The sequence below is a fragment of the Pseudonaja textilis genome, chromosome 1 (genome assembly GCF_049901715.1).
Source record: "Pseudonaja textilis isolate UNSWEBS1 chromosome 1, rPseTex1.2, whole genome shotgun sequence".
NCBI classification, from domain to species: domain Eukaryota; kingdom Metazoa; phylum Chordata; class Lepidosauria; order Squamata; family Elapidae; genus Pseudonaja; species Pseudonaja textilis.
In genome coordinates, this window is record NC_141990.1 from 320,695,762 (window position 1) to 320,719,412 (window position 23,651).

A 23,651-nucleotide genomic window follows, 5' to 3' on the forward strand; every position below is an offset into this window, starting at 1 on the left:
GTTGTCATCCAACAAATAGCATTGTCGGTATCCAAGCACACACAACGCTTTCCTAGATCACACGTGTTTAATGTCATATATAATGCTTCTTATATATTTATCCATCCATGCATAAGATTTGTGTATGTATACAGGTCGTCCTCGCCTTACAACCACAATTGAACCCAAACTCCCTGCTGCTAAGCAAGACATTTGTTAAGTGAGTTTTGACCCACTTTACAAACTTTCTTGCCCCAGTTGTTAAGTGAATCACTGCACTTGTTAAGTGAGTAACACGTTTGTTAAGTGAATCTGGCTTCCCCATTGACTCTGCTTGTCAGAAGGTTGTAAAAGGGGATCACATGACCCCGAGGAGACATTGCAGCCGTCATAAATATCACTCAGTTGCCAAGTATTTGAATTTTGGTCAGGTGACCATGAGGATGCTACGAAGGTCATAACTGTGAAAAATGGTCATAAGTCCCTTTTTTCAATGCCATTGTAACTTTGAATGGTCACTAAGTGAATAGTTGTAAATCGAGGACCTTGCATATAGATAAATTGAACAAGCATTAGCTCAAAGGTATTCCCATTTTTGCAAGGGAATTTTGAAAAGCCTCCTTCCTTCCTTCCTTCCTTCCTTCCTTCCTTCCTTCCTTCCTTTTTTCTTTCTCTTTTCTTTTCTCTTTCATTTGTTCGTTCATTCATTTCTATGTTATGCTAACTTTGTATGTCCTCCACTTCAGTCTACAGAATTTAATGAGAAATTTGTTTATTCTTGAAAATGTCTGCAAAGCTAAATATTTTAAACCTTGCTTGCCTAGTCTCATAATAAATAAGAATCCCATTTTCCCATATATTTCCGATCCAGTGACATTTACAGTGATGAGAAAAATGGGTTTCCGCTCTCAAATGATGTGTGAATTTAGTGTCGTTGTAAATGGCGCCTTGGTTTTTGACATCCTTTCTCTTTCATCTCGTTCTGGGGATATTTGTCTCAGTCTTGATTTCCTCTTTGGTATTTTGGATTTAGACCCCTCCCATGAGTAAATCCAAACAAAGAGAGGGGAAATGTTTGGGAGAAAGAGAGGAATGTATAAAGAAATCTAAAAGAAGAGTGTATTGATGTACAGGACTTTATATGTGATTGAAGCTATAATGCTTGTCTACTTTCTCGATCGCCTTTTTCCCACAGATAAATTTTGAATTTGCTGCAGCTCAGTTCTGTGTAGAGCTTGTTAGCAGCATTTGGAGTGTGCATGCCTAGGATTTTACTCAAAGCACTAGCAGCAGAGATAAATTCATTCTCTGATAAGGAAGTTGAAAATCAAAGCTTACAGAAACCTGCCTGTTCCATTCTCTTTAATGTTGGGTTGATAGTCTCCTGTCTGCTCCTCTCCCTTAGCTTCCTTCAGTACATACCTTAGCCAGTCGTTGGCTTCATATATCGGTGAATCAAAAGAGGTTTATGTGGGCTTGGGTATTGGGTGGATTAAAACAGGATAGCAGAGTTGGAAGGGACCTTGGAGGTCTTCTAGTCCAACCCCCTGCTCAAGCAGGGAAGCCAATACCATTTTAGACAGATGGCAGTCCAGTCTCTTCTTAAAAACCTCAAGTGATGAAACACCCACAACTTCTGGAGGCAAGTTGTTCCTTGTTAAGAGCAGTTAATTGTTCTGACTGTCAGGAAATTCCTCCTTAGTTATAGGTTGGGTCTCTCCTTGATTACTTTCCATCCTTATTGCTTCTTTGTCTTGCCTTCTGGTGCCTTGGAGAATAGCTTGACTCCCCCTTCTTTGGGGCAGCCCCTGAGATATTGGAAGACTGCTATCCTGTCACCCCTGGTCCTTCTCTTCTGAACTTATACAGAATAACAGAGTAGGAAGGGACCTTGGAGGTCTTCTAGTCCAACCCCCTGCTCAAGCAGGAAATCCTATACCATTTTGGACAGATGGTCGTGCAGTCTCTTTTTGGAAACCTCTAGTGTTGAAGCACCCACTGATTAATTGTTCTAACTGTCAGGAAATTCCTCCTTAGTTCTAGGTTGCTTCTCGCTTAATGGTAACTGGATTTGCTACTTGGTGGTTGAGGTCTCTGCAGTCTTTTTTTTTCCTAACAGTTTAAAATGGGCCTTGCGTTTTTAGAGTGAAGTGATGGAGGACAAGTCGTCCTCGATTTACAACCACAATTGAGCCCAAAGTTTCCATTGCTAAGCACGGCAGTTCAGTGAGCGTTGCCCCACATTATAACCTTTCTCGCCGCAAATTGTTCACTGAATCCCTGGAGACGTTAAGCTAGTCAGATGGTTGTTAAGTAAGTCGGGCTTGCCCTGTTGACTCGGCTTGTCAGAAGGTCGCAAATGGTGATCACGTGACTCAGGGACACGGCCGTCGTCATAAATATGAATCATTGGCCAAGCGTCTGAACTTCGATAAGCTGACCGTGGGGATGCCACATTAGTCGTAAGTCTGGAAAACGGTTGTAAGCCACTGTTAAGGATACACCCTAGCAGAATCTCCACGGCAGTCAGGCAGGCAGGCAAAATATGTGAGATAAACGGGTTTTTTTGTAGCTTACACTCAGTAAAACAGATACACTGTGCTAGTTAAATAGTTTATTCCAGTAATAGTTATAGTATAGTCAAAACAGTCCATATATCATTCACTAATTCAGTCTATCCAGGGATTATACAGTTGCAAAGTCCAGTGTCGAAAAAGAGAGGTCAGTAAACTTACAAATATCAGTCCAGTAATATATCTCCTCACAGTAGAGATATGAAGAAGTCAAACCTCCTTTCTTCCTTCAACTCAGCAACTCAGCAGTAGGAAACACGCAGTTAGCAAACCAGCAATCCATCAAACCAGCAGTCGTCAGCAATCATCAGGTTCTCTTGCTCCCTGTTATGGCGGTTCACAACCTCACCCAAAATTACATGCTTTGCAGTTTAAAGTGACACACACTTAAACTTACAATAATACTTTATATATATTATTTTACCCAAACTACGTTAGGTAACCTTGTTATTCCTAACAGCCACTTTTGTCAGTGTTGTTGTAACTTCGAGTGGTTGTAAGTCTTTTCCCGCCCGCTCAGAGATGGGCTGGGGGTCTCTGGAGGGAGCTTAGCTTGTTTGCTGTGGTAACTGCAACTGAGCAAACCCATTTCAGGACCAAAGCCCTTGGCTGTGCTCCCTGCACCTTTTCTTAAGGGGCAGCAATGAGGAGATCACAATTGCACTTGATCAAACAGATCGGAACAATCTGGGAGAGGCAGGGCTTCAAGTAACCCGGACTCAAGCCAGGAAGGGCTTTGAAGCTGACAACCCACATCTTGAATTGAACTCAGTAGCCCACTGGCCACCCGTGCAGCTCACAGAGTAGAGATGTTACACGCACCGAATAACTGGCACCATTTACCGTACTCCCTGTCCTGCTGCCTTTTGCACCAGTTGAAGTTTCTAAAGGCCATTTAGAAACTTCAACTTTCTAAATGGTTTCTAAAGTTTCTAAATGGTCTTCAAGGGCAGCCCCACATCGAGCGCCTTGCGGTGGTCCGGTGGTTTCCATAATCCTGTTAGCCAAGTTTGCTTGGAAACGTATCCAGGAGAGACCCAACCTGGAATTACGGAGAAATTTCCGGACAGTGAGAACAATTAATCAATGGAACAACTTACCTTCAGAAGGTTTGGGTACTCCCAACACTGGAGGCTTTTAAGGAGAGATGGGACAGTCGTTTGTCTGAAATGCTATAGGGTCTCCTGCTTGGGTGAGAGTATGGACTAGAAGACCTCTAAGGTCCCTTTGAACTCTGCCATCCTGTGTTCTGCTAAGATACGTAGGCGATAGGGAAGATACACAAAGCACTCCTTACACATCAACACGAGTCTTGCCTGTATGTCTTGTGTACACAGATAATTTGTTTATATTGTGGATTTCTCTTGTATAAATTGAATGCTGCTCTTTGAAAGCCGGGTCACTGAAAATTTAATTTCGTTCTCGTTGCTTCCTGCCTTCTTGGAACGTAAATTTCTCCCTTCTCTCTTTTCAGATCACCCAGGAAGCCGGTGAATTCATGATTACTTTTCCTTATGGCTACCACGCCGGGTTCAACCACGGATTCAACTGTGCAGAATCCACCAATTTTGCCACCCTGCGATGGATCGATTACGGCAAGATGGCCACCCAGGTAAGTTCCTGTGGCTTGCAAATTGGGGCTCGATCTGAGCGCATAGCCCCGATCGTTGCTGTTCTCTTGTGTGAGAGTCGGCACCGCGGAACAAACTTTTCTTTTATCTGGTTTCTTTCTTCACACCTGCAAATTCTCATTTCCAAATCCGCTTCCGCTGGGAAACAGGCTTGGCAGTGGAGGCGATAATCAGGGAATCCAGTTGACACGAGAGAAAGTGTTTCTCCCAGGGCTGGTTTCAAACTTGCAAAACGATTGTTTGTTGGGTGTGTGGATTGTGTTCACTGAGCAGAGAAGGTAACGTCAGGCTTGCGTTCCGAGCTGTAGATTACAACTACATCTAAGCATTCCTCTTGTTATTAATGAAAAGGAGAGAGAGAAATAATGTTGTATCTCTTTGATATTCTTAAAATAGATCTGGTGTTAGCTCAAGTCGCTTTCTCTTGCTACCTAATATTAATTCATGTTTTTTTCTTTCTTTATTTCCTGGAGATCAAACAGTCCACGTGATTCTGTCTTTTTCTCTCCCTCCCCCTCCCACATAAACACTTTGAAACAGACAAGAGAAAGAGGGAAAATTCAAATTTTGGGCATCTCAACCTCTATTTTAACACCCCAACCTCTACCTCATACCGGCCGAATCACGGCTACAGTTTTGAGATATGCAAAATATTTCATAATTGAACTGGATTCAAATATTCTGTTTTTGGGCCCTGAAAGAAATGCAAAACGGCCTGTTTCAGTCATTTGGGGAGCCCAAGATGGAATCTGCGATAGTTTAGATTCAAAATGCCGTGCACCCCAACAGTAGTCTATTTTCTAAAATGTATTTCCAGAAGTCTAGATATTTAGTGTGCTGCCCGTGCTCTGGAATGAATTGGTATGGCTTGTGGAACATTGGGAAGATATAGGTCATCCTAGACTTACGACGGGTTGCTTACAACTGTTCAAAGTTCCGACGGTCCTTTCCAATCTGGAAATCAATCAATCTCTCCCTCACCCTCACCCTTCCCCCCCCCCCCCCCCTCTCTCTCTCACACACAGCGCTCTCATGCAACTCGCATGTCAGCGGCTCAATAACTGACTTGCATTTACTGCCATTTGCAGCTTCCCAGGGACAAATGACCACATTTCATGATGGTTTGGCCCAAACCCAACATTTACTTTTGATTTTTGGCAAAAAAAGCAGCCCATAGCAAACCAGTAGTTTGCTTAATAATTGCAGGATTCATTTAATGGCCACCGGGGGGGAAAAAAACCCTCCTAAAATCAGGTCGATCACGTGGGTGACCTGATTTACAACCGTCACAGATTAACAACCACAACGGGCGGGCTCCATCGTGGTTATATGTTGAGGATACTTTCAAGTATCTTCCTCTACTAGCCTTTTAGCCTAAGAGGCTCGCATCAAGAAATGCCTCATGTCAGAATCAAGAGAAGTGATTATGCCTCTCTGTAGCATGTTGATTTGAGCACACCTAGACTGTCGCGCCAGGCTTTGTGCATCGCATTTTCAGGGGGAAAAAAACATTGACAAACTGGAGAATGTCCAGGCAAGAACAGCCCAAAATGATAAAGCACCTGGAAAGAAAGAATGCTTTAGGGAAGCCCAATTGAAGACGATACAAGGCATGACAGCTGTCTTCAAATATCTGAAATATCTGAAATATCGAAGGTGGAGCACAGCTACTCCGAGTCGTTCAGGAGACCGAGCAAGAAACGGTTGGCGTAAGCGATAAGGAAATAGCGTTTGGCTGGGGAATTCTGGGAATTGAAGTCCACGCATCTTCGAAGTTGGCAAACTCTGCTCTCGGAGAACCGCTGGTGGATGTGTGCGACTAAATTGGCTTCCCCTGCAGACAGATTTCCTGGGTTGGAAATAAGCGCAGTTGTAGTCCTACACAACTAGGAAGTGTTTGGAACCACAAACAGAGGACTCGACCCATATACTAGGTTGCTGTATAATACACGACAGGTAGCCCTCCACGACAGGTAGCCCTCCGTTTTGGTAGCCCCCAAATTTCTGTTGCTAAGTGAAACATTTGTTCAGTAAATTTAGCCCCATTTTATGACTTTTTTTAAAAAAAGTTTTTTATTTTAACAACAAACAAAACCACATAAAACATACAATATAAAACATAAAAACATCATCCTTCTTCATAAATTTACAGTGTATCAGTTGGTTTACCACTTTTTTTTGTGCGTCCGTTTCCTAAACGCTAATATAGTTATATTACATAATAACTCTTATTATTAATCAACAATTGTATAACCTAGCATCATTACTGAGAAATCATTTAACTATAATTTTATTAATTCATACTTTAATGAGATAACTATAATTTACTTAATTTATTATGCAACGAATCGTAAGATCATACCACGCTAAGTCAATTTTATCAGTGTTTGTCCAAAGTCTTACAGGATTCTTCTCATTTTAGAGTGTCCTTAAGTCCCGAATAAAATAGAAAAAAAATTCTCACCAGCCGATACACAGCCCCATTTTATGACTTTTCTTGCCCCAGTTGTTAAGTGAATCAGTGCAGTTGTTAAGTCAGTCACAGGTTTGTGAAGTGAACCTGGCTTCCCCATTGACTTTGCTTGTCAGAAGGTCACCAAAAGGGGATCGTGTGAACCTGGGACTCTGCGACTGTCATAAACACGAGTCAGTTGCCAAGCAGTCAAATTTTGATCCCACGACCCTGGGGATGCCGCAACAGTTGGAAGCATGGAAAACGGTGATAATAAGCCCCTTTTCTCCGGCCGTTATAGCTTTGAACTGTCACCAAATGAACTGTTGTAAGTCGAGGACTACCTGTATTCTGGCCCCGTCTCCTTTCAGTCAACCCACACAGTGAACAGGTAACTAAGCCATGTTTACACAAACCACAATACACTATCTTCTAAAGCAGGGGTCTCCAACCTTGACAACTTTAACACTTGTGGACTTCAGTTCCCAGAGTTCCTCAGCCAGCTTTACTCTCTCTTTGCTGGCGGAGGAATTCTGGGAGTTGAAGTTCACAAGTCTTAAAATTGCCAAGATTGGAGACCCCTGTTCTAAAGGTTTGCAGGGCTGTAAGAATCGCCTTATTTCCATTTATATAAACCAGGAATTGGACTTAAAATAGCACTTTTAATCAAAGGATGGTTTTCCCCATCCCATCCCAGCCTGCCTTTCAAAGGATAGGTAGGTAGGTAGGTAGATAGATAGAAAAGGAAGGGAAGGAAGGAAGGAAGGAAAGAAAGAGAGAGAGAGAGAGAGAGAGAAAGAAAAAGAAAGAAAGAAAGAAAGAAAGAAAGAAAGAAAGAAAGAAAGAAAGAAAGAAAGAAAGAAAGAAAGAAAGAATTCTTTATTGGCAAGTGTGATTGGACACACAAGGAATTTGTCTTGGTGCAAATGCTCTCAGTATACATATAAGAAAAGATACATTCGTCAAGAGTCAAGAATCATAAGGTACAACACCTAATGATGGTCACAGGGTACAAATAAGCAATCAAATCATACTGCCGTGTTTCTCATATAATAAGGCCGGGTCTTTTTTTTTTTTTTTTGAGCCCCGAAAAAATGGCTAGGCCGTCTTTTCGGGGGTGACTTAATTTCCCCCCCCCCGCATCTTCGGGCAGGCGGGCGGCGACGGCTTGGCTGTTGACCTCAGCGTTGGTGGGGCACTTCGTATCGGGGTCAACGCAGGCAGCACCATATCCGGGTGTGCAACAAAAGTACTTCCTAACGGCAAGCCCCCCCCCCGGCATTTCCCCCCCCCATTTCGCATGTTTTAATATAGGCCTTAATTTGGGGGGAGGGGCTTAATTTCATTTCATGCCTATAAAACAGGCTGGGACTTCCTATTGGGGGAGGCCGTATTGTTGGAGAAACAAGGTAGGCATGTTCTCTTTTTGCACAATTTAAAAGAAGATTTTTTTTCCAAAGCTTCAGCTAGCACAGGCCATTTAGAATTTGCCCTGAGGGGTGCAGAGAAGATCTCAATGCTCCGATCATTGGGTGGACTCGATCATGGAAGGAAAGCGTATCTGGCCGCTTAATTTTGAAGAGATTCTGAGTTCGAAGTGTCCAACGCACTTTTCTTGCTTTTAAGCTACAATCTCAGCCATCATTACTTTTGGCAGCTTTAGGCAATGGCCCACATCTACGCTGTGAGCTGGTTATCCAGGTTTTTAACCCACAAACCTGGCCTTCAAAACACAGCAGTTTCTCATGGAAATTCTGATGAGAGCTTTTAAGGACCCCAGTGCTGGCAGACAGCGAGCTCTGACATTAAAAGCAATTTTGGGCTCAGCCAGGTTTATTCACAAACAACTGACATTTTGGGAAGTGGCGGCTTTGCACCAAGCCCCCCCACCCCCCACCCCTCCTTTTACATTTTTGGGAGCTGTAGCGTGAAATTACTGAACAAGCCCCGATGGGCAGAGATTCTAAGTTTACTTGAGAGCGAGGGAAGTTGGTGAGATGTCACCCTGTTTTCTTTTTATTGTATCCTATTTATTCGTTCCTTCTCGTTGCATTAGGCACCATGGTTTGGCTTTTCTTGAGTAAGAGTAGAGTTTGTGCAGAATTTCTAACACCAATAGAAGGGAATATTTGTAGTTTAGGATTGAACTGTGGGGTCTTTCTTGCTTTCTGAGGTTTGGTGGCTTTCTTGCAGATGTTTCATGACCCAACTAGGTAACATCATCAGTGTAGGTAACATCATCAGTGCTAGAAGGGAGGGAGGTTTGCAGAGAGGAGGAGGATTGTGGGGCCCTTGGTGGCTTTCTTGCAGACGTTTCATGACCCAACTAGGTAACGTCTTCAGTGCTAGAAGGGAGGAAGGTTTGCAGAGAGGAGGAGGATTGTGGGGCCCTTGGTGGCTTTCTTGCAGACGTTTCATGACCCAACTAGGTAACATCTTCAGTGCTAGAAGGGAGGGAGGTTTGCAGAGAGAAGGAGGATTGTGGGGCCCTTGGTGGCTTTCTTGCAGACGTTTCATGACCCAACTAGGTAACATCATCAGTGCTAGAAGGGAGGGAGGTTTGCTCCCTGCTTATATACAGTAGTTTGTGCTACCAACTCAGACAAACAATCAAACAGCAAATCACAACCTCATCAAGGAACCACCAAGAACACTCCCAGCAAAACTGACAGGGCCATCCACTTGTATATAAACAGAGAGCCAGCCCCTCTCCCTTGTAGCACTGATGATGTTACCTAGTATGGTAATGAAACGTCTGTAAGAAAACAGTCACACTCAGAGAGCACCAAGGACCCCACAGGAACCCTAATGCTTGTTGGAGAGGGGATTAACGTGCTGCATCCTTCCTGGCAGCGCTGTGCTCACCCTCCTTGTTGCCCTCCTGGCCAGTTCTTGCCCTCCCCATCTCTGTCTCCATCACTGACCAGGTGTGCAGGTTGGGAGTCCGTGGTGCTTCCTCTCTGCCCCGAAAGCCATAAAGCTCCAAACGGGAGGCGAGAATACGTTGGGGTAGGTTTCTTTTTCTTCACAAGCTGATGGTGATGAAAGAAGTTGGTGCTGCTCTCAACCTTGGCCACCTGAAGAGGTGCGGACTTCAACTCGCAGAATTCCCCAGCCAGCATATTAAAAGTTGCTAAGGTTGAGACGCACGGAGAGAAGGCAAGTCACCCCGATAATTTTGAACGTGTGTATTCTCCGTTGAACGTTTTGACAGTTCAAGATCTGACTTTCTGTTCACCGGCTCAAAGGCAGGCCTCACAAAGTGTCCAGCAATGAGCTTTCTCCCAGGTTAGACTCAACTACATTATAGCAAAAGCAGAAGAGTACTGAATTCTGCCTAATATTTTGAAAATAACTAAATCACCCATTTTTGTTGTACCTCCTTATTTAGGTCGTGGGGCGATGTTTTATTTTCCCCGCTCTAAGAACCCTTTCTGTTGCTCCTTGACAGTCCCAAGCTCGGATAATAATATGGTGGGTTTTTCTTTCCTTTCTTTTCTTACTTTCTCCTTTTTTTTTTAAGTTTCTCCTTGCACAATTGTAATACACCCAGCAGCCTGCTGAGAGTGCAGCAGTTCTGACTTTCAATACTGGCCATGTTTTATAAGTTGCTAGTTCCATTAAAATAAAATGTAAGCAATCCATAAATATTCATGTTCCTGAAATACGCTTTTTGTTTAAGATTTTTTTTTTTAAAAAAGCGCTCGCTTCTATTTACCTAAAAGTTCTTTACTTTCCCTCTCTAACAAAAAAGGAGAATTTTGCTGAACACACACACACACACACACACACACACACACACACACACACACACACACACGTGTATATTGGGGGTCCAAATGTCCACCATCTTGAAACATTTCATCTAATTCTGGCTGGTAAATTATGTGCTGCCATTAAATGATTACCGCAAGGCCTGAAAGAAGCAGCGTTAATAACTCACAGGGCTGCTAACTAAGGCAGTCTCAATTTGCTTTACAAACAAACAGGGGAATTTAAACGATTAGCTCATTAGAAGCAAGTCGTCCCCCCCCATAGTAATGAATTGGGGCCAGCATCAGTATTAGCAGGACCAGAAGCGGTATTCAGCCGGTTCTGACCAGTTCTGGAGAACCGGTAGTGGAAATTTTGAGCAGTTCGGAGAACCAGCGAATCCCACCTCCGACTGGAGATTTCACAGTATCCTTCCCCTGCCACGGCCACCAAGCCACGCTCACAGAACCAGTAGTAAAAAAAATTTGAATCCCACCATTAAGCAGGACATGGGCTCTTCAGCTAGAGGAGTCAAGGCCCCAGATCTGATTTTGGGAACACCGGCAGACTGACCACCTGGGGAGGGGGCTGGACTAGATGACCGCCACGGTCGCTTCCAGCTCTATTCAGATTGGGGAGCAGGGGAACAAAAAGAATGACTAAGTAGGTCTTCCTAAACATCAGTTGAACAGAAAATTTGGTCTGCTGCGTATTTGCAGGTAGAGTTGGCTTTTAGAATTGGCTAGACTGCAGATGGAATGATTTCACCCTAGAGGTTTCTGCCTTCCTCGCTCTCCTTAGCAGCCAACCAGGGTGTAAAATGGGCTAAATTTCTGAAAGGCCCATTCCAGTCGAGTTCCATAGGGGTAAGTTGGTGGTAAATGAAATTCTGAGTATGAGGCTGGAGGATGTTGCGCTTACGAGAGGCCTTTGGTGATTTGACGTACGGGCAGTCCTCAGCTTACAAAACAGTTCATTTAGTGATTGTTCAAAGTTGCAACAGCACTGGAAAAAGTGACTTAGGACCATTTTTTTTATACTTACGACCGTTGCAGCATCCCAACAGTCACGTGATGAAAGTCCAGGCGCTTAGCAACTGGCATGTATTTACAATGGTTATAGTGTCCTGGGGTCACGACAAGCGAAGTCAGTGGGGAAGCCAGATTCATTTAACAACCGTGACAAGAAAGGTCATATAATGGAGGAGAACTCGTTTAGCAACTGTCTAGCTTAGCAGGGGAAATGTTGGGCTCGATTGCGGTCGTAAGTCGAGGGCCGCCTGTCTTTTTCTGCCTCCTTTTCCCGTGTAAATGGGAGGAGAAATTACCTCCTTAATCAAGGGCAGGCCCCGAAAGATTTAAGGATAATAAATGAAATAATTGAAGGAAGCAGAATGAGTCCAAATGAGCAGCTGGCTAACTATTCAAGAGTGATTTAACTGTGACACAACGTGATGTACCTCGAAGGCCCCGGTCTAGAATTGCAGTCAGCACAAAGCAAGCATCGGTAAATGAATCTATTGATTAAATTTGGATGTAATTAAAACCAGCAGTCTTCAAGCAGGCAGCTTTTTGCCTTACAGATCGGTCCAGATAGATGAAAGAAGTGGCAAGGAAGAGAAGGAAGGGATTTCATTTTGGGAATTAAATGAAATGCTTTAAATTCCTTAGTGATGTCATTCCCGTCATTCTTGAGCATCGGCTCTGCTAGCTGAACTTAGCGTGATGTCAGAAATTTCTGGATGGGAGTTGCGGATAGCTGGACCGAGAAGGGAGAATGTGAAAAACAACGCACCATGTGTAGTCGTGGAGATTCTCACTCATCCAGGTCATGGTTGTCCCAAGGGTGCTTTTTCAACATCCCCAAGAAGCCTCCACACCCATTTGCACCACTCAGGTGACCCTGAGGACACAGACAAACCTCCAAGAGGCCTCAACAACTCTCTAAAAAAGGATGCAAACGACCAGCTGTCTGCAAGGTGTATAAATCCTTCCATTCCCCACCATCCAGTCAGAGCTGAAGAAGCTTCTTGGATGAGTAAGTGAAACATTCTCAAAGAAAAACCAGAAAGTCTAGTTGCCTCTTGAAAAAAATCACCTTTGGGGCAGCATGTGTAGCTGAACAAAAGAGAGTTATGTGCCCATGTAGTGGTAACTACCAGTAGTTAAAGATGTTTGATTCCAAATGCTCGCTCCCCCCCCCCCAAAAAAAAAATAGTAATTGTGATACAGGCTATAGCCCTTTCTTTATCCATCAGTTCCCGCTAGGATTTCACTCAGCTTCTAGATAGTATTTTGGAACTTTTTGAAACCGCTTTCTGATTTTACGCCTTGAAGAATTTATGACATTGGCAAATTTGGCCATTTTCATCTCTTAATTCCAGGCCATTTATAAATCAACTACAAAGCATCCCTTCCAGTACAATGAAAAGATTCAATTTATTATTCTTATTTTCTGTTCCTCTTCTAAAACTGGATCTTATGCCCAGACTATTACTATTAACTCCAGTGCTAACTCTAACCCTAACAAACCCCTGGGCTTGGGGATGGCCCAATAAACCCAGAAGATAGGTTTGTCTATTAATTACATTGCACTCTGGAATATTTGCCACCAGCATGAATTTGGGTACAAAATGATGATTGTCTCGTGTCTCATGGCTTAGCCTTCCAGAAATACCTTTGAGTTGCCTGCTGGTGGTTCCCAAGGCTCCCATCTCTGCATGCACCTCATCCCAGCTGTCTCTTCTGGCTTAGGCCATTCGAATGGCCCCGTGTGTCCCTTTGAAAGGGTCCCAGGTCTGCCTGACAATATTATCGGCCTCCCACACTCTCCCCCACCCCCCATCCCAGCCCAACATCTGCATTCAGGCCTGGGGAAATCCCCGGCCAAGATTCCCTTATTAAGGCTGAATGACAAGCGGAGATAACAGCGGACCTGGAGAGGGTGAGAAATGCTCTAAATTGGCAAACGAAGAAGCTGACCGAAGAAGAGGCGATTCTAATAAAAGACAAAGATGGGAGTACAGGTAATCCTCAGCTTACGGCCACAGTTGAGCCCAGAATTTCCACTGCTGTGCAATGGATGATTAAAGGCCCGGAGATTCAAACATACGAGGAACGGCTGCAGGATTTGGGTCTAGAGAAAAGAAGGACCAAGGGGGACGTGATGGCGGTATGCCCGTATTTGAGGGGCTGCCGCAAAGAAGAGGAGGGGTTAACCTTTTCCAAAGGACCGGAAGGCGGGACAAGACACAATGGGTGGAAACTAATGAAGGAGAGAAGCAACCTGGAATTAGGGAGATTAAACTCCCTAACGGTGAGAACGATTAACCAGTGGAACTGCTAGCCACCAGAAATTGTGGCTACTCCATCGCTGGGGGTTTTTAAGAAGAGACTGGACAGCCATTGGTTTGAAATGGTATAGGGTCTCCTGCTTGAGGAGGGGGTTGGACTAGAAGACCTCCAAGGTCCCTTCTGGCTGAATTCATGGAAGAATGGCACTAAAACTCCCAGTCTCTTGGTGATCGGCCCAAAGTCTCCCAGCTGGCTTGTGTACTTAAGGCAGAGCCAGTACTAACCCTCTTCTGGTTTCTAGCCCGGTGCCTTCACCACTAGATCAAACTGGATATGTGATTTATATGCGTAAAATATATGGCTTATGTACGGTAGGCTGAAGCCGCCGGCTTATTGTGTGAATGTCGTCTTCCTTCTGCAAGAAACCCCACCCTTTAGTTCAGGGGGTCTCCAACCTTGGTGTCTTTAAACCTGGAGGACTTCCAACTCCTCCCAGAAGCAAAGTTGGCTGGGGAATTCTGGGAATTGAAGTCCTCCAGACTCAAAGACGCCAAGGCTGGAGACTCCTGCTTTTTTAGTTCATGCCTTAAGTGCCGTTTCCCTCCCTCCGGCTGCTTGCAAAGCCGGCTTCTTGACCCAGCTTTTGGTCTCGAGGGTGTTCTGGTTCTTCGGGACCGGTTGGGTTCCACCCCACCCACCCACCCACCCCCTTGTCGCCTGGCCAGCTGTGTCTGAGCTGAACTCTTCCCTCCTCTGGCTCCCCAACCCGGGCTTTGTGGCGCGCACAGCCTCACCATCCCTCTCTTTGCACAGCACGCATGTCTCTGTAAGTAACAGGTAATGCCTCGATGTTTACCCTGGGCTTCATTTTATTTTTGCATTCCTTCAAGTCTCTGCGTTCCTTGGCTGCTCATGGGTTGCTCATTACAGGGCCTCTCCTGTGGCGATAATGCCACACCGCTGATAGTGCTGAGCGGCTGGTTTCTTCTCCCCCACCCACCCACACACCCACACCTCCCTCCTCCCCCCATTTCCTTCCCTTATCTTCATTTTTTTTCCAACTTCTTTTCTTTTTTTGGTGTTCCAATCTCGAGATCATTTTAGAGATTCTCTTCTTCTCTTAATTATATTTCTGCTTTGGGGGTTCTCTCTCCGTCCCTTCCCCTCCCCGCCAGCAGATAAAATAGACGAGTCTATTTCTGGTACCAGGTCCCCAAGATCATCACAATAATTTTAATTAGTACCTTCTGAGACTAGTTCCATTCCTGAGATATTTTGAGAGAGATTGGTGGGTGGGAGTGGGGGGGGTAAATTGGTGTCTACTGGAAGTGCAAATATAAGACTTGTGCTCTTCGGTAAAGGCTACGTTCGCCATCGGATTCTCCTTTGTCCAACATAAGCGAAAGTTAATTGAACCACGACCTGCAATTTTCTATACTTTAAAAAAAAAAAACCCTGCACACCTACTATCTGCCTTTGGGTTCCCATGACTGTGTGTGTGTGTGTGTGTGTGTTCCAGCCAGTTTTTTCCATTCCGACAACAGCAATTCTCATTCCCCCTTAGCCAGAAGCTTGTAGACAGAATCCAGTTTTGGCCCGAAAACAGGGAAAAGGACTTTTTACTCATCCAAGCGTCCATCTTTTGTCAAGTTTTGTCTTGGGATCCAATGTTGGCATTCATAGAATTGTTGAGGGCTCTTGGGAAGACTCGCAAACAGGGGAATGGGTGAGAAGAATGTGTGTGTGTGTGTGTGGTGGCTTTAACAAGGCATTGGGCATTAACAGTGTAACAGAGTTGAAAGGGAACTTGGAGGTCTTCTAGTCCAACCCCCTTGTACAAACAGTAGACCTTATCCCATTTCAGACAAATATCTGTGCAATCTTTTCTTGAAAACCGCCAGTGATGGAGCAGGCAAGTTCCCCTGTTTTCCTCCCTGCTTCCCTGCAAACACTACTCCCTTCTGGCACTGATGATGTTACCTAGTTAGATAATGAAACATCTGCAAGAAAACCACCAAGCTCAGAGAGCACCAAAGACCCCACAGTTGTTGTTGTCCTTGTCCTCCTCCTCCTCCTCCTCCTCCTCCTCCATAAACCCTACTCCCTTTTAGCACTGATGTTACTCAGTTGGGTCCTGAAATGTCTGCAAGAAAATCATCCAGCTCAGAGAATACCAAGGATCCCACAATCCTCCTCCTCCCTGCAAACCCCACTCCCTTCTGCCACTGATGACGTTACCTAGTTGGGTAATGAAACATCTACAAGAAAACCGCCAAGCTCAGAAGAGGCCCAGGACCCCTCCCCTAGAATATGCTCTTTGTTTTATCTTTTTACACACAGATACCCTCCTCTGCTTTCCGCGTTTTCTTTTCCTCCCTCTTTCCTCCCCCAAAGCCTGTCCCGATTCCTTCCCTGGTAGGAGAAAGCTGATTAAATATTGCTTTCTGAGGAGGAGGGTTGGGTTCTTTCCTCCCCCCACCCACCCATTAATTCATGGGGTGGAGGGAAGGGGCATCTTCCCAGTGACAGCTGGAACATCTGCCTGCATTGTTAACGTTCAGCATCTGCAGAGGAGCCGTTGCTCAGGTGAAACTTCTTAACCGCGTTAATTTTATTTTATTTTATTTTTTAAAAAAAAAACGCCCTCGATGAATTGCAGCCCAACTCCGAGGAGGGAATATATATATAAGATCGGCTGTCTCCCGCTGCAACGCTTAATGAAAACATGTTTCCCGGCTGGCAGCCCTGTCTGGTACAAGGGGGTGTATTTGCAATCGCTCGGCTTTGGGAACATTGTTTGGCCTGAAGAAATTGCATTAGGCTGTGCGGCGCTTCGGTACAGCTTTGCCCGCCTTCTGGGGCAATGTGGGGGGACCGTCTCTGAGCTGTTGACCCCGGCGTTGTTCTTATTAATTAAACTCGGATACCGCCGGAGTCCCACCGCCTCCGGGTGATGCCTAGGTAAACGCTGTTAAAAAAAGAACAAAGCAATTATAACAGGAGGCAAGAGTCAGGGATGAAAGACAGCGGCCAGGCAGGAGGAAGTGCGAAACTCAACACCGAGTGCAGGCCAGTCCTCAACTTAACGACGGTTTGCGAAGCGACCGCTCGACGTTACGATGGCCGTGAAAAACTGGGCTTCTTTAAAAAAAAACGCAAGGAAGGTTTCCTTTTTGCAGCATCTCCACAATCGTGGGACCCACATTTGGACGCTTCGGCAAGTGGTTTCATAGTTATGACGGTTGCTGTGTCCTCGGATCTCCTCTGGTCAGCAAAGTCAAGAGGGAAGGCAGGTTCACTTAACAACCGGGTGGCTTTAACTTATCCACTGCAAGGGACTGACGTAACGACCGTGGCAGGAAAGGTGGTAAAATGAGACAAAACTCGCTGAACAAATGCCTCGCTTAAGAAGAGCAATCTGACGCTCAGTTGTGGTCATAAGTCAAGGACTTCCCGCAAAGAGTCCATCGGACCTGAGGAAAGAACCTGGTCTTTAAGGCCCCTTTGGAAACCCATTGGCAGGATGGCGGCTATCTGGATCATGGGGATTTGACAGGGGTCATTCCTTAAATCAGAGGTCCCCAAACTTGGCCACTTTAAGACTCGTGGACTTCAACTCCCAGAATTCTCCAGCCAGCTGGCTGGAGAATTCTGGGAGTTGAAGTCCACGAGTCTTAAAGTGGCCAAGTTTGGGGACCTCTGAATTAATGGAAAGGACCCAGAGTCCCTGCCAGATTGAATCCACCAGGCAGATGCTATGGGCGACGGGCCAAGCTCTTTTGCTAGACAGAATTCTAGTTTGCTTTTTATTTTCATTTATTTATTCGTCAATGAAAATGTCAAAGACGAAGAATCCAAATGGAAAAACGAAATGTGATAGGGACGATAGACACATTGGTGCACTTACACACGCCCCCTTAAGGACATCTCAAATAGGGAGTGAGCCTCCAGAAATGAAGTTGGAATTAAAACCGTGAAAGTAAAGACAAACTGAATTGGGTAAAGGTATGTCCAACTTCAGCAACTCTGTTACAAAAATGTTTTTTTTTTTTTTTAAACAATCGAGTTTAAAGTGGTTTACATGAAATTTAAAGCGGTTTTTCGCACATATTACATTACGGTTAAAACAGGAAAAAAGTCATTTACAGGTAAAACGAGTTCTGATATGGGCAATTCTTGACTTAGCACTACAACTGGGCCCAGAATTTCCAAGGAAGGCAGTTGCTAAATGAATCCTGTCCAATTCCATGGCCGCTATTATCCAACCACATTAAGTAGTTTCACAACGGCCGCAATTCGCTTAACAAATGTGGCAAGACAAGCTGTAAAATGGGACAAAAACACTCACTTAGCAAACATCAATTTTGAGCTCAATTATGGAGGTAAGTTGAGGACTACCTGTAATAGAGCCCGGAACGGCTAAGAGCAGGGGTGTCAAACACAAGGCCTGGTGGCCAGATCCGGCCCACGAAATGATTAGATGTGGCCCGCAAGGCCTCCCTGGAAACAGCAAAGGTCTGGCCCACGGTGCCTCTGCCAGCGAAAATGGGCTCCAGAACTCCATTTTCACTGGCAGAGGGTTGCAGGAGGCCCTCCCAGCTGAAAATAGAGACTGGGGGCTTGTTTTAGCTGGCAAGAGCGCTCGGGCCGCCGTGGGCACCCCCCGACACGAGTGATGTTGAGCTGGCCATGCCCACACCAGCCCCCCCTCCCCCTCCCCCAAGGTCAAACACAACTCTGAAATTGAGTTTGACACCTTAGTGCTAAAGAATAATACAAATAATTAAGTCCTGGTCTAAATAGACTTTAGTGGAATAGGGTGTGTGCGCCAGGAACTGTGGCACCTTAGTGCTTAGAGCATAACTGGCTCTGGGGAATTGTGGGAGTTGAAGTCCACAAGCCTTGACACGGCCAAGGTTGGACCTTCCTGAATCTGCTGCTGCTCGTGTGAACGCGGAAGGATAGGTTCCTACAGAAAAATTATCCCTTTGTCTGACTTAGGGCTGGAGCTGCTCGACCCCAAAATCCCCTCTTTCAGGCACCTACCTGCTAAAAGTGCACTTTGCTTACCCCAGCTCTTTTGCATTGTGCAATTCCCACCCCGTGCCTCCTTTCCATTTCTTGGAGAAACCTTGCCTAGAAATGGGTGACGGAGAGCAATTTCTTCTCCCGCCTCTGCCTTGAATAGCCGTCCGCTCTGGAAGCCGATAAAAATCATGCCTAGCCCAAGTCTTGCCTTTGCCCGGCCGTATTGTCTCCCACTTGCTCCTAAGAAGCTTTCAAAATTATCTATCTCGGCACTGAACGGGGTCGATTTCTCTCTCTCGGCTTCCGTTTCCCCCCTTTTATCGGCTGCACAAAAAGCATTAATTCATCTCTTCCTTTGCTTATTTCTCGTCCCCACCGTTCCGTCTGATCCCTTTCACAAACTTTTTCAGCGCCGATCTCGGGCGACGCGGCTTTGGTTTCGGGACAAATGCCCTATTTCTAAGGGAAATGCTGTGATGGCTATTTCTAAAATGCGTGTCTTCGAATTCACAATTCTTTGTGCCTTAATATTTATGGGTTTGTTTTTTTCCTCCTCCTCCTCCTCTCCAATCTGCAAATCCTGCTCCCTTCTAGTGCTGATGATGTTACCTAGTTGGGTCTTTTAAGAAAATCACCAAGCTCAGAGAGCGCCACAGTCCAACTAACAAATATTCTATTCTACTGGGTTTGTTTAATTGAAAATCTCCCATCCTAATGATATAATTTCAGCTTCTGACTCTCAGTCCCAAAAACCAACCTCTACTTCAGTGGTGGAACCTCTGAATATCTTTACAATGCAAGCAGCTGCATTGGGAGTCATACCTCTTTCTGTGCAGCTGTATTTATAGTGCCCAAACTTCACCAAGTCCAGGTAGTCTTCGCTTAGTGACCACAATTGAGACCGCCACTCAATGCTTCAGCAAATTGGTCACTAAGTGAGATCACACCTGTGCTTACTGTCTCAGCGTTGCTTTGCTTCACAGGCCTGCAAAGGTTCTAAATACGGAGATGAAAAAGTTACTTTTTCATCACTGTCCTAACTATAAATGATTGCTAAAGGAGTTAGTCGCTAAGCCTGCATGAAGCGGCTCTGGATGCTGTCTTCTGGGAAAGTTGGTATTTTGAAGTGGGCCGGGGAGGGGCTTTACTTGAATCTCCCTGGTATTTTAGAAAAAATATTTTTGGATCATATACAAATCATACACAAAATCCTGGTCCAATGTATCCCAGTGAAACACGGGACACCAACCTCACAATCGATACAAAACCTACGACTGGCTCAAAAGAACCATGGAAAGTGTCTAGGAAGATTCTCAGTCATCGAGGTCGTGGTTGTCCCAAAGGTGCTTTTTGAAAAAGCAACTGGACTTTCTGGTTCGTCTTTGAAGACGTTTCCCTTCTCATCCAAGACGTTTCTTCAGCTCTGGATGGATGGTGGGGAATGGGAGGATTTATATTCCTTTGCAGACAGCTGGTCGTTTGCATTTTTTTTTTAGAATTGTTGAGCCCACTTGGAGGTTTTATCTGTTTCCTCAAGGTCACCGTGTGAATGGATTTCCAGAAAAATTACAGAAACCATTTGCGCTTCAGTTTAAGGTGCAGACTCCTCCCCAACAGCCTGAGCCTGTGCTCTATAGTGACAGGGAAGGGACACAGGGTAGAAAGCACAACCCCAACTTCTCAATGACTCAGATGACACACACACACACACACACACACACACACACACACGAGGACACAGACAGTTCTTCCCTGCAGTTGTTAAATGAAACCTGGCTTCCCCATTTACTTTGCTTGCCGGAAGATGGCAAAAGGGGAATCGCATGACCCCGGGACACTGCAACCGTCATAAATACGAACCAGTCCCAATTTTGATCCTGGGGATGCAGCAGAGGTCGTTAAGTGTGGAAAAAACACCCACAAGTCCCCTTTTCTTCAGTGCCGTTGTAACTTCGAACGGTCACTAAAAGAAACAGTCACAAGTCCAGGACGACCTGTATTGTCGCCTGAAATTCACATTACGGTTAGAATAAAGAAAGGCTTTTGAAGAGTGGATCTCCCAAGTACAGCCCGGAGCCCCGGTTCTTTGAATTCAGCCTTTTTAAGGCCGTTTGAACAAAGAAGGAGGAACTATGCAAATACTCCGCCATGTTTTCTGTCCTTTTTTTTTTTTTGAAAAAACAACAACAACATGGTTTGACAGAATAAATTTCACACATTGGCCGTGCCGTTTCCAAGAATCTCTTGCCTCTCCTCCTTAGTTAATCAGCCTGCTTGCTTGCTCTTGAGCGATTACCCAGGCAAGTCCCCAGAGAGGGATGCGGCGGTTCTCCCCGAAATGGGAAAATTCTAACTTCTAACCCCATTGAATCATACTCTGCCTGCTATGATCTTCCTCTTCCCTGCCTCGCTAACTGCCTGATTTATGGGACTGAGAGTGGCTGTAGTAAAAAAAAAATAACCCTGTCTGAGGAATGGTTTGCCTGCAGCAGCTTCTCTCTCGGTGGCTTAGTTATTCTTCTGTCCACCAAGTGGGTAATGGCTCATCTGTCAGCAGAAGGCTGCTCAGAGACTGCTGAGCTTGAAGGAGGACACAAGGATGAGAGAAGGATCGGCTCCTTCAAAATTTGCTTGTCGAATTTTTGAGCCAAGCTGAAAAGGTGACCCCCGCTTAGCATCCGTTAGATCAGGACCGGTGAGGGCAGAGATGGTATTCAGCCGGTTCTGACCAGTTCTGGAGAACCGGTAGTGGAAATTGTTAGTAGTTTGGAGAACTGGCCAATCCCACCTCTGACTGGCACCCGCCCCCATCTCTTCTCTGTCTCCCATCGAGTCCCAGCTGATCGGCTGGGTCTCCTTTGGTTGCCCTACCCAGGAGAACGGAGCTGGAAAGCAGGTTAGTGGGGTGGAGAGGGAAGGGGGATTTTTCAGTATATCCTTCCCCAGCCATGGCCACAGAACCGGTAGTAAAAAAATTGGAATCCCACCACTGAGTGATGGGTTTCCAATTTTTTTCCCTACCAGTTTGAAGAGCACACTTGGCACACACATGCGTGCAAGCAGGGCTCGGTCATACACCGTCTGTATCAACGCTGGTGAGCTGTGCTGCTTTTTAGCTCAGCTGAAGCGCGGCAATCCACTCTGCTGTGTGAATCAGCTAAGCTAAAAAAACAAGGGAATATCGGAGAGGTAAGGGCCGATGCAGCTGGGCAGGACCAACCGGAGGTGGTTTTGGCCGGTTCTGTGAACTACTCCAAATTTCCGCTACGGCTACGCCAGAACCGGTCCGAACCGGCTGAATATACCACCTCTGATCAGGACCGTTTTGGACAAGAAGACTGTGCAGAGCGTGTGTCAGTTTCCGCTAACTGCGTCCTTCTGCGAAGTCAACGGGAAAGCCAGATTTCACTTTACAACCAGGTTACAAACTTAACTAACTTAACTGCAGTGATTCACTTAACAAATATGGCAAGAAAAGACATAAAATGAGGCTTGAAATGTTGGGCTCAATTGTGGTGGGAGGACTAAACTCCAGCAGCGTCAATTTGATTTCTCTGTGCTTTGTAAAAATGCCTCAGCAGTCAAGACATCATTGGATTGTCAGAAACTTGGCAAGTCATTTTTCTGCTTCATTTCCCTTTCGTAGACCAAATAATCTAATTATATTCCCATTGTTCTCCACATTTGCAGTCCAATCTCCCTCTGCAAACAGCTCCTCTCAGCCTCCACGTTCCCTTTCAGATCATAAGAGTTGTCAGCTTCCTCTTCCTTTGGTTGCAGTGTAAACCTGACCCGCAATCATATTAAAAGCTTTTCCACAAAACCTTAATGGGTATTATTTGGCAATTGACTTCGGCGTACCCCCCAAAAAACGTCTTTTTGCTCTCGCTTCTCACCGTGCTGAGTCTAAAGTAGTCATCATCCTTATAAATCACGTTCTGATTGTGATTCTGTCTGCAACTTTTCTTTTCTTGCACGGCACCTGCATCAACCAGGCGTCTCAAAGGCTTTAAACCTCCTGCGTTGTAAAAACGCCATTGGTATTCTGAAAGATTAGTGCTCCTCTCATGTTCAGTTTGGGCTGACTTAATGGGCCCATCATACGGCCGTACAAGTAGTCCTCGACTTACATCGATTCTTGTAGTAGCCATTACACGTTACGATGGCACTTCACAAACCAGGAAGAAGTTTTTGACGTGACCGTTCCATCATCCCTGTGGTCACGTGATCAAAATACAGGCGCTTGAGCCGTGGTGGCACAGTGGTTGGAATGCAGTAGTGCAGGCTAATTCTGTCCACCGCCAACAGTTTGATCCTGACCGGCTCAGGGTTTGACTCAGCCTTCCGTCCTTCCGAGGTCAATAAAAGGAGGACCCAGATTTTTTTGGGGGGGGGGCGCAGAGGCTGACTCTGTAAATTGCTTAGAGAGGGCTGTAAAGCACTGCGAAGCGGTATATAAATCTAAGTGCTATCGCTTAGCAACTGACTCATATTTAGGACAGTCGCAATGTCCCAGGGTCATGTGACACCCTTTTGCAACCTCCTGACAAACAAAGTCAGTGGGGAAGCTAGATTCACTTAACAACCCTGTTGCTAACTTAACAACTGGAGTGATTCACTTAACAGTGGTGGCAAGAAAAGTCGTAAAACGGGGTCAAATTGAACCACTGTCTCGCTTAGCAAGAGAAATGTCTGACAGGGAGAACAATTAAGCCGGGAAGCAACTTTCTGTCAGAAGTTGTGGCTGCTCCCACAGTTGGAGTCTTTTAAGAAGAGGTTGTATAACTTGCCCAGAATGTTAAACAGGGTTTCCTGCCTGAGCAGGAGGTGGGGTGGGACTAGAAGACCTCCAAGGTCCCTTCCAGCTCCGCTATTCTGCTTTTTCTCACCTGCTTTGAACGTTCCCATTGTCATTAAAGCGTCCAGCATCTTCCTGAATTAT

The 23,651-nt window shown here is 45.4% G+C and overlaps 1 protein-coding gene across 2 annotated transcripts in view; it reads left to right on the forward strand.

Moving 5' to 3' along the window:
- KDM4B (lysine demethylase 4B) overlaps positions 1–23,651 on the forward strand; it is a 233,181-nt gene that overhangs the window by 106,359 nt on the left and 103,171 nt on the right. For both annotated transcript variants that reach the window (XM_087922621.1, XM_087922622.1), the window contains exon 9: positions 4,027–4,164. In XM_087922621.1, coding sequence (XP_087778747.1) covers positions 4,027–4,164 — 138 coding nt within the window. The remainder of the gene's footprint in view (positions 1–4,026; positions 4,165–23,651) is intronic.